General features: G+C 46.7%; 2 protein-coding genes across 3 annotated transcripts in view; both read right to left on the bottom strand.

Annotated features, from left to right (window-relative positions):
- Positions 1-589, bottom strand: part of LOC144104688 (uncharacterized) — a 44,150-nt gene extending 43,561 nt beyond the window's left edge. The window contains exon 1 of the mRNA XM_077637830.1: positions 196-589. The gene's annotated coding sequence lies outside the window, so the exon portion shown is untranslated. The remainder of the gene's footprint in view (positions 1-195) is intronic.
- Positions 590-3,175: 2,586 nt separating this feature from the next.
- Positions 3,176-10,720, bottom strand: part of LOC144104687 (TNF receptor-associated factor 6-like) — a 20,745-nt gene continuing 13,200 nt past the window's right edge. The window contains exons 1-2 of one of the 2 annotated variants that reach the window (XM_077637827.1): positions 6,962-7,293; positions 3,176-4,719 (exon numbers count right to left, since the gene is read on the bottom strand). In XM_077637827.1, the coding sequence (XP_077493953.1) occupies positions 3,556-4,719; positions 6,962-7,246 (1,449 nt within the window). In that variant the 5' untranslated portion in view covers positions 7,247-7,293 and the 3' untranslated portion in view covers positions 3,176-3,555. Of the gene's footprint in view, positions 4,720-6,961; positions 7,294-10,720 lie in introns of those variants that run through there. The other variant, XM_077637828.1, reaches the window with a different exon arrangement.

Genomic DNA, 10,720 nt, shown 5'->3' with positions numbered 1-10,720 from the left:
GGCGTTTGCGCTCCGTCCCTCTTGATCTGTTTTCTTTGCGGTGTGGCGGCGGCGAAAGCGAGAGGGCCCCGGTGCTTCCTCCTCGCCGCGGATTCTTCCTCACTAGAAATTCGACTATATCTGTCACGGAAACCTTCGCCCTACGAGCAACACTGTAACAAGAAACAATCATGTTCCATTCTCCACAACACTTACCTTTCTTTTGAGCACCTCGTCATCGGGGCACTTCTTCAGCTCGACGTCTTCCCGGTCGCAATGATGGCCATCGCGAGGACAGACGCAGACACTGCCCTGGGCGCTCAACTCGTAGCAAGACACACACAGCGTGTGCGAGCACGAAAGCAGTGCAGTCTTCTGGCGCACCAACCCGCAGGCACAGCACACTCTGTAGGATGGAATGGGCTTAACGAAATGCAGGGGCCTCCAGTCGAGTTCTGCAGAGAAGCCCACCAAGGTGTACTGCATGCTTCCAGTAGGAATTGCTGAAAGCATCCGTTCGCGTCTGGACTGTTTGCACTAATTGACTTTTTGCGTTCCCTGACCACGCTCTTATCATCCCTTTCTTTCCTTCTGTTCTGTCGGTTCCCATGGCTACAATCGCGCCGATATCTGCCCAGTCCATTGAAGAAGGTCGGGTCGGCCGTCGGCTGTACACATTATTAAACCTACTTTCGGCATATCTTATGGGCGAAGTAAATGATAGTCGCCCAGCTTTTCCTAAAGGTCGGTTACCAGCGATTCGTGAAATGTTAACAATTATTCCGCCTTGCCAAAGAGCGAACACGCGCGAATGAATGTTCGGCTGAATTGTTGCTGAATCCTGCTGAAATATATACCATTTATATCATCGTCAGATTATATCATTATCATCATTTACATCATGCTGAGATATATATCATAGATCATCATCGTCATCAGCCTGACCACGCCCACTGCAAGGCAAAGACCTCTCCCATGTTTCGCCAATTAACCGTGTCATGTGCCAGCTGCGGCCACCGTATCCCCACAAACCTCTCAATCTCATCCTCCCACCTAACTTTCTGCCGCGTGGTGCTACTCTAATACCCCTGTCACACGGGCATTTCGAGGGCCCTCGAACCGATAGTCTATCGACTCAAAGGCGATCGAGCGCTGCCACACGGGCAGTTTCAATGGCGATCGAGTCAATAGCCTATCGAGTCAACGGAGTAGCGCAGAACTCCATCGAGATTTCGAGGGCCTTCGAGCGCTGCCCAAGGTTGCTAGCGTTGCTCCGAGCGGCGCCAAGCGCACTTTCGTACACGACACATTCACGGTGAAAAAACATGAACAAACATTATTCGCATAACATTTAATGTAAGCAGCCTGTAAAATTATTAAAATTATATTAGACTGGTTTTAAGCGCATTAAGCGCATTCATTTTGCGTTGCAGTCTTTGCGTTGCTTGCGTACTTAACGTTGACAACATGGCGGCACCCTGCCCGCCCGCTTCACAGCGATAACAGCTTCGTCGCTAATCCCTCAAAGCAATATCGTGTTCTAAGCTGTTGTATTCGCCTTCGATTTGCCCATTCTTACTCTCGCATAAAGTTTCAAGAGAAAAATAGCTCTTGTTTTTCAGATATCATGGCGATTTCCCCGGTCTTAAGCCTGACGAAGCAGCGCTCCGACGCAGTTGGACTGGCTTGGTTTTGGCTCGTCTTGTATTAAAGTGGCTACAGCAGTGTATGCATATGTACGTCGCGTACGTGCAACTAAAAGGGTTTTTAACGACTTTCGCGTATGCCTGTATTTCAGCATTTAGTATACATTTATCAAATATTTTTGTTATTTTTGCAAAATCCAAAGTAGCGATTGTGGCGCCACTCATCTGTGGCGTAAGACACGAGAACCATTTCAATGGCCATTGAGATTTGCCGTGTAGCAGCGGCGAGTTCGATGGCGATTGAGAATCTCGAAGACCCTCGACTCGAGGGTGATTGAAACTGGCCGTGTGACAGGGGTATAACCTTGTCTTGGAATCCACTTCGTTACCCTTAAGGACCAGCGGTTATCTTGCCTTCGCATTACGTGCCCTGCCCAAGCCCATTTCTTCCTCTTGATTTCGACTAGGATGTCTTCCACCCGCGTTTGTTCCCTCACCCACTCTACTCGCTTCCGGTATCTTAACGTTACATCTATCATATTTTTTTTTCTATAGCTCGCCGAGTTGTCCTTAACTTTCATTCGCATGAACCAGACCTTAACTTTCAATCGCCGAACACAGGTGGCAGTAAAGTTATGGACGAACAAAGAAGGGTCCGTAAGGAATGTACCACGAGGCAATATATAGCCGCAGCCCTCAGATCGCCCAATATCGATTATTCCCATGTATACACACGTTTATCGGCACACTTCAGACGGTGTTTACCACTTGATCGTTTTATAGTCTTGAGGCTGCACTGCGCCGCCAGGTTCAGTTCTCCCTCTGCTGCTTCAAGGCATCGTGATCATACAGACACATACTCAGAAGCACTGAACGTCCGACCCACTGCACTAGGTCCTTAATATATCAGCTTATCTCACCGCGCGGACACAGTTGTATCCGTTGTGGCATTTTTACTCACGACTGCTTAGCTTACTTTATATAAGGCGAGCTTTGTGGTGAAATTTTGAATGCAGAATACTATTCACACTTCTACATTATTATTTTCCAACGTAAGCTTCTGGCACTGAGCTAATTTTTGGCACTAGAAGGACGAACTTGAAAAACAAAGCTAGACTAGCCAACATTGATAACCCTGCAATGCGTACATTACCACACACAAAGGACTTCGTATATGACGAATGCGCTCGTCTGGATGGCCTGCTTAACAGTGTTCCCAAGATGCGCCTCTATGAAAAAAAAAAGCAAAGCTGCCCTATATAGAGTACACGCTCCTTTGAGGCAGGTCATCTTACCTGGAACGTAATGTCGTAAAAATATCGCCTGGATAACGAAACAACACTGAGGGAAAAGTCAGCGTGCAATGCTTGCACAGTAGGAGGTTACCTACACTGAATACGTGAACGCAATAGTACGAGGCAGTGTTAAGCACGCTATCAAGGTATGCTGTACAGAACGACGTGAAGATAGTTTAGAGGAATGCATGGGTTTTCTGTGGCAGCTAAAATAAGGGAAGCGTATAGATTGCGAATGTACACTAACGGGCAAAAAAATACATGCTAATCCTCCATAAGCTTGGATTAGCACATGTGGAATACACACTTGCAGCTTTATCATCCGCAATAAACATTCATCTGCTTGCATCGTATGCAAATTCAAGAATTTACCCCTGCGAATGAATCAGAAGACCGACATTTATTTTTTAAGTCACTTGGGTGAAAATAACTAAAGCGCGTTGAACCAAGTTCATGGAAGTTTGCGGTCGCTCAGGTTTCGGCAACTCTGGCGGTTTGGCATACAACACCGAATGAACAACCACGGGGCAGGACACTCATTTTTATTGCTGTTTAAGATCTCACTCCTGTTTGTGTGTCCACGGAGCTTCATCGCAACGACATTGACATCGTTCCTCTATATATTTCAGATTAAATCACGGAAGAAGCTCGAACTTCATTCGAAGCTGGTCGTCTTCCACGTAACCCTCGCGGATGAGATCCTTCAAACTAAAAAGTGCAGCAGTCGTATATGGATTTTGCGCACGTCCCTCTTCGGGCCTTAGACAAGATGTGCGTGAACCACGGAGACGCTCCACGATCTCCCGTTCTTCTCCTCCCTTTGGATGCACGACACGAAGTTTGATTCTCTGCTTGAACGGCCACTGAACAACGTCGTCCATGTCGCCCTGGTGCAGGCGGAACAGAGCAGACACAAACACACCAGAAAAACCGCCGCTAATGCGGACACCAGGGGACATGCAGTAGCCTCGGAGGTATACACGCTCGCTCTCGTAAGCCACGTGATATTCCTTGTGCGCTTTTTCTTCGATTGATCCGACATCTTTCAAGACAAACTCGCACACCGATGCCTGTAGGTCAGGAGGTTCTAACACTACTTTATCCACTCGGCTAACTGCATCGCTACTTCCTCCCACTTGTTCCGTGGCCCCTTCGGTGCCTCCTTCACCCTTTGAATCATTGTCCCCGATTTCTGTGACTAGCTTTGCCACCTCAACTCTTAGTAGTTCTTCCATTGCATGCATGCAGTTGGAAATGGTCTTTATAGTCTCACTGCTCGCAATTAAACGCCCTCTCTTTTCTTCACTAAACGCGGCTATTTGATTCGAGCATTTTTTCGCACACTGACCAAGCTCTGTTCTCACTTTTGCTCCTTCTTGCTTCATTCTGTCATTCATGCTTGTAATGCCTTCTCTGAGTTCTCTCAACTCTTTTTGGCAGTTGTTCACTCCGTGAAGAACATCGCTGAGTCGGTCGTTATTGGCGCCACTGCCAGGGAGATGTGGCTGGAGAACTGTTTTGATATCGCCGGCCTGCTCTCCTGGAATTTTTTTGAAGGATGTCAGCAGCGCCGTCTCCTCCTTGCGGTCTGAATCCCCCTGGGATTCCAATCCAGCAGGCGTCGCAGTTGTAGTGCAGCACTCCGACTCCAAGTGCGCACACACATCAGTGCAAAGAACTCTGGTCGAACACCTTGGGCAGCGAATGGAATGGTGCCGACATTCGCGATGGAAGTGCTGGCCGATTTGAGATGCAGGCAGCACTGACCCGCAGTCACTTCCTTCGTTCCAACATTTCACCTGCAAGATTAAAGCATGAGTCATTCTCTGAGCAATCGTGACTGCGTCTAAATGCATGCGACAAGAACTTGTTCTCTTCTTTCTTATTTATGAACGTGCTATATGCGACACGGTGGTCAAAAACAGCCTAGCTGATTGCACTCGCGCAATTTTGTGACGTCGAGCTCCACATTCGGCATATTGATTTAGCAGGTGCGGTGCTGTATAGAGCACAGTCATATAAATTTTACAGCCAGTGCCGCTTAGGGAACACTCTCCGCCGCTCGGCTACTCTCTCGTACGCTCCGCAGTCACGTGAGCATCCCCTCAAAGTGCATTTCCTTGCGTATCGTGCAACATTTGTCGTCATTTTTTGGAAAGCTCGTTCTAACGACGCCGCGTAGCAGGCTTTGGAACGCCGCCCCTCGTACACTGCATGCATGGTGCAGCCCCTGCACCACGAACGAAAGGATTAGGTAAAGGGTTAAATTTAAATTATGTGCCGTAACGATAGCTCAGACCTAACGTGATATTTGCCGCCAGCGTCAATTTATTTTTATTTGCAATTTTCGCTAAAGAAGAAATGTAAAACTTCAGGTAACGTTTGTCTGAATACGCAAGTGTGATACGCATATTTTACAAGGCACTTCTTTCCTTGCTTTGCCCAAGGTTAGAAATGAGCTCCGGCAAAATTCCCCGCAACAACTTGCTTAATGCATGTGGTCACTGTCCACCAGTGCATACCTGGAGGGTGTCTGGTACAGTTGATGCTTAAGAGGCATGTTGTGCGCAAAAACAAAAATTGCACACAACTCGCCTATCCACACCCCAGTGCAGCTCTTAGAGAAAAACTCATCGAACAACGAACAGCTTAAGAAAAAGAAATGGTAACCTATCTCCTCGTCTAAAGCAACTTGAGAGAAACTGGCCTTGAGGAAACTGCGTAGCGTGTTCCAGAGCTGTTAGGCTTATAGATGGTGGTAGCCGCACTATAGGGTACTCGCAAGATACATTTGGATGATGAACCTGCCCACGGCTCCAGACAGCTCGACCGTGCTCTGGACTGAGAAACATGCGTGTCTGTCTTGCGCGGACTAAGGAGCCACCGAGATCGCCCACTTTTCATATGAAGACAGTGCACTCTGCATTGGTTGCTGTCCATTTTGCTTTTCATAGCGCAGCTTTGAGGCGGCTCCGCATTCACGCTGGGCAACGCGCTCATACCTCCTTGCTGCTTGGCGCGCTCTTAATCGGCCTTTGCGATGAGTTATACCGCACAGTGGCGTTCCTGTGCGGCCACTGAAACCGGCCGCTGGCGATTTAGCCACTAGAAATTGCCGTAAAGAAATTAATACCTGGCGGCAGATAGGAGATCGATTGAAACTGGCCAGGAATAATGACGACAGCAGAACTCGAGATAAGAGCTCGCAAAAGCTTTCCCAGATCCTTTTGAGTACGTTATCACGTGCGGAACGTCGACTGCAGCCTCTTATCTCTTCTGATGACGTCGCGTTTGACGTGAGCAGATGCACTATCTACACGCGCACGCACAATACGGGAACAGCGGCCCTGCTTGCAGCAATTCCAAGGCTGCGACTTAGGACCCCAATCAAATTGCGAGCGCTGTGGAAAGGCTCCGCTGGACCCCACGACGGCGCGTAATTCCAATTCATAAAACCTTGACATTTAGCTACAATAAATGTGGGTGCAAAATAAAAGTAGCCATAGCTCTCTCTCTGTGCCTAAGCGAACAATTATGGTGAGCACTATGCCACTTTTTCTCCCTTTAAAAGCTAAACCTTTTACAGCGTGCTTAAATACTCTACAGTCAAGTTGTGAGCTTCGAAGCATTTATTGCCGTGTATCGCGTTGCCTCTTTCCGGGAACAGGTGCATCGCCTATACGTATATTGGGGCTTACATACGCGTAAAGCCTACAAGAGCATTCACAGCCTTTCAAGAACGCTTAAGCACGTGGTCATGTTTGCAAGCACTGTGCACTTTGAGAACGTCTTCGCAAGCGACACATGCCCCATCGAGCCTTTATCTCGTTTTGCCCGCATCGCTTTTACAAAACTATTGCTTTAAATAAATTTCCCTTTTAAGGCGGTGCTGCAGCATCGTTTAAAGGTAGAATCGTTTCTCGTTCTCTGTAAACCACCACGACCACGCGATCTCTCTCTATACTTTGAAAATTCCTAAACAACGAAGCCGCAACTAAATGAAAATCAAAACACGACTGCCAATGTGCCTGCAGCCCTTACCTTTCTCCTGAGCAGCTCGTCGACAGGAAACTCCCTCAGAGAGACCTCGTCCGCATCGCTTTGGCGGCCATCGAGAGGACAAATGTGGACATCGTCCCGGGCGCTCTGCTCGTAGCAAGACTCGCACAGTGCGTGCATGCAAGGAAGTAAAGCTGTCCTTTTGCGCACCAGTCCACAGGCTTCGCACACCATGTGCAGTGGAATGGGCTTCACGAAGTGTAGAGGCCTCCAATCCAGTTCTGTGGAGAACCCGACCAGGGTGTACTGCATGCTTCCGGGAGGCATCGCTCAAGCATCTGCTCGCTTCTTGACAGTCTGCATGAAATGACTCCCCCCCCCCCCCCCCCCCCCCCCCCCCGATCACGCTCTTATCGCTGTTTCTTTCCTATCTACGTCGGCTGTCGCCATGGCTACAATCGCGCTGATGTCCTTCACCTCGCATTCGTCGCTTGAGGAAGGTCGCACATCCGGTGAATTCAGTGCCAAGACGTATTTGAAATGGTGGCAAAGGCGGGAGCTGAACGCAGTCAAGAGATGCTGCGGCACAGCGAATTGGTGGAGTGCCCCACTCTTGCGTAACGAAGTTGGCTAACAATTCGTAAGTTGCACATAAGCACAAGAACGACAAATATTAACGTACCATGTTTCATAAGTCTGTGAACACAATACTTAAAGGTTAACACAATAGCCCTTTGTCCGTACGCCGTCAGATCAAGTCAATGAAGTTTCTGCATGGCATCGTAAATTTTTCTTATCGCGTCTCACATCCCATATATATTCCTTCAGATACTCCTAGGTCAAGCAGGAGTCACCATAGCCTTAATATTAAGCCTGACTTTGCTCGATGTAATAAATTTAAATACAGCTTTTTCCCACGTACTATTGAATTCTGGACCTTAATACCCGGAACAATTAGGTCACTGCCATTAAGCGATTTCCGGTTAAAAGTTAACTACACCTCATTTTATGTTCTTTCTTATTGTTACAGTGTATTGACTCATTATCGTTTCTGTACTGTATCTCAGCGTTGCTGTCATCTTGAGTTTCATTTATGTCACCTGCTTTATTTCTCGCGAATTTTTAAATGTTATTGTTTACTTGTTTTTTGTATGAATTCTTTCGTCTAACCGACTCCTGCAATAACCCCATAGAGGGGCTGCAGTATGTATAAATAAATAAATAAATAAATAAATAAATAAATAAATAAATAAATAAATAAATAGAGTTGTGTTGGGTTTTATGACACATAGGCAACTGAGGCCATCATGCGCCAAGGACAAGGTATAGGAAAAGTCTTTTGTTGAATGAATAAATAAATAAATAGAAACAACTATGTTCTAATTTTCAAATTTTAGTGCAAATTGCCTTTTGTGTCCGCTGTTAATGGCTGTGGTTGCGGTGGAAGCGTGACTTTGCCGGCCTTGTTGCGGCTTCCGATCGAAGTGACTGCAGCCTACGAAGCTAGTTACGAAGCAGTAAATGTATAAGGAAGTGTATGAAGCTAGCTCGCAGGTGTAAAATTGTGCCGGTTGAGATGTTTTCGGCTATGCCAAGGTAGGCGCTCCTTTGTCATTGCCGTTTGGTAGGATTACTATCACGCTGTTGCCAACTTATCCTGGTCCGCGTTCTCTTGCTCTGCGCGCTGCCAGTGCGAAGACTTTATGCGGCCTTGCAAGGCGGATCGTCCTTGGCCGTTGTAGTAGGCTTATCGTTTTTCGTTCGAAGCGCCCAGCGCTATATTATGCGATGAGCTCGCGGCACGCTAACCCTCTCATGTACATAAGGAAATGAGAGATGGGAACATCAATACACTAACATTTTTCGCGTAATATAGCCTCGAAAACAGAGAGTAAGCCAATTGGCATTAAGTGAAAAAAGATATGGGTTGGGACACATGTGTCCCTATGTACCTCATGGGAGTAAACTTGCTCCGGCCATAGCTCTGCTTCTTTCCCTCGCTTTGAAACTCTGGAAGCAAGTTCCTTGCCGGCGCAATGCCATGTGCACTCCACAAACTGCGGTAATTTAAATTAACGTTACAAATCGTCCACTTCGCGCGGCGCTTGCCAGAGTAGCCTTCGTGCATTGGGTGTGATGTGGCTACGGTCTTTGCGAACGTCGCGACGAGTCGCACCGTCTGCGCAAGACTTGAGCCTCGGTGCCGGCTATGAAAACTAGGCATAAGAGAACGCACCATGGCCTGTCGAAACTCCATCGAGGTTAAAGCAGGCAGATTAACATTTTTAGCTTGCAGCTTATGGTAGCAAATATGGGTGTTGTTCAATCCCATGTCGAGAAAAAAAGTGATGAGGTTTACTCCTAAAATGCTTTCATTTCTCCGTTCGTTGTAGGGAAAAGAATTCCGTTTCGGCGTGTGTAATGTGCACTTTCTTGTTCGAGTGCTTCAGAAACTAGAGCATCGAAATTCTTCATTTCAGGAAAAATCGTCAGCGTTGTGACGCTACCTTTCTCTTGTCCTGATACGCACCTTCGTAACACGTACTCCACTCCAGCGTTATTTCTAAATTTTCTTCCTTTCTGAGACTTTTTAAAAAACATGGGATTTTCTTAGCGGCTTTTATTCCGGGAATGTTAGTAGGGCTAAGCGCTGCCGATCCAGTTCACCTGATGCGCTAACTCTAGCCATTGGAAGGCTCCCGCTTGTCTAGGTGCTCAATGACAATCTGTGGTCCAACCTTATTCACGCCTTCACCTAAGATAGCCATATCCTAACCGTGGACTTATAACCCGGCCTTATGACCACTGTCGTCGGCGAAAAAGATTATAGTTTCTCTCAGGCACTAAAAATTTGCGCCTGTCATCCTCCCGCGAAGCAAGCAGCAGCAGTCAGAAAAAAGAGTAATTGGACAGCTCATAGTCACTCACTACGCGGAAAAAAAATACCAATTACTTGTATTATGTCACATATGTGAAGGCGAAAGGGCACCACCTTCGCTCATGTACACAAATGTCCATTCATGTAAACGAATTCAAGGTACATACGGACACACATGTCTCAAGCCACTTTTTCTGTTACGAATGTCTGGTATGCGCTGGGGCAATCGTTCCTTTTCATTTCTCGCAAATCCTAACGAACCTATTTCTGCCACAGTTTATTATTAACCCAAAAAATATAACAAAAATACACTTACAAAATTGAAAGACAGCCGCTGCTCCCCGGGTGTGGCGAAATTGCCTCGTTTTGAGGGGTGTCGGTGCCAGTTTTACCGACGTAATTTTCTGTTCAAGTCAACATATAGAAGAGTCAAATGCTCAAACTTTATGCTTATGCATGCGGTAGTCATTTAGTTCCACTATTTTGAAATCCGGGGATGTGTATGTGTCCAGTGTACCTTAAAAGGTTAAAAAGCGATGCTCTGTGCCAAATTGCTTAAATGTGGACTCTACCGTCGCTGTCCCACCACATCGCTTCCCGCTGGACTTTCACAGGGGATGCATATTGAATTGCAGAAGTAAGAACAGCCGTTTTCCTGCACCTGATCTAATGCAAATGTATAGAGTAATCAGACTGCTCTATTCTGGATGTCTATTGTGATGCGCCTAAATTTCATGTCATCATTGTCTCAGTAGCAGCAACATAGCTATTTCCTTCCAGCTGAACAAATATACATCTGAAGAGTAATCCAACTGTATGCTCTATGCTTAATATGCATAGTGCTGAACCAGATTTCATGTAATCCTTGTCTCAGTTGCAGCAACATATAGCTATTTTATTCCAGCTAAACAAATAGAAATCCG

The sequence above is a fragment of the Amblyomma americanum genome, chromosome 9 (genome assembly GCF_052857255.1).
Source record: "Amblyomma americanum isolate KBUSLIRL-KWMA chromosome 9, ASM5285725v1, whole genome shotgun sequence".
Taxonomy (NCBI): Eukaryota; Metazoa; Arthropoda; class Arachnida; order Ixodida; family Ixodidae; genus Amblyomma; species Amblyomma americanum.
This window is presented reverse-complemented; position numbering and strand designations above follow the sequence as displayed.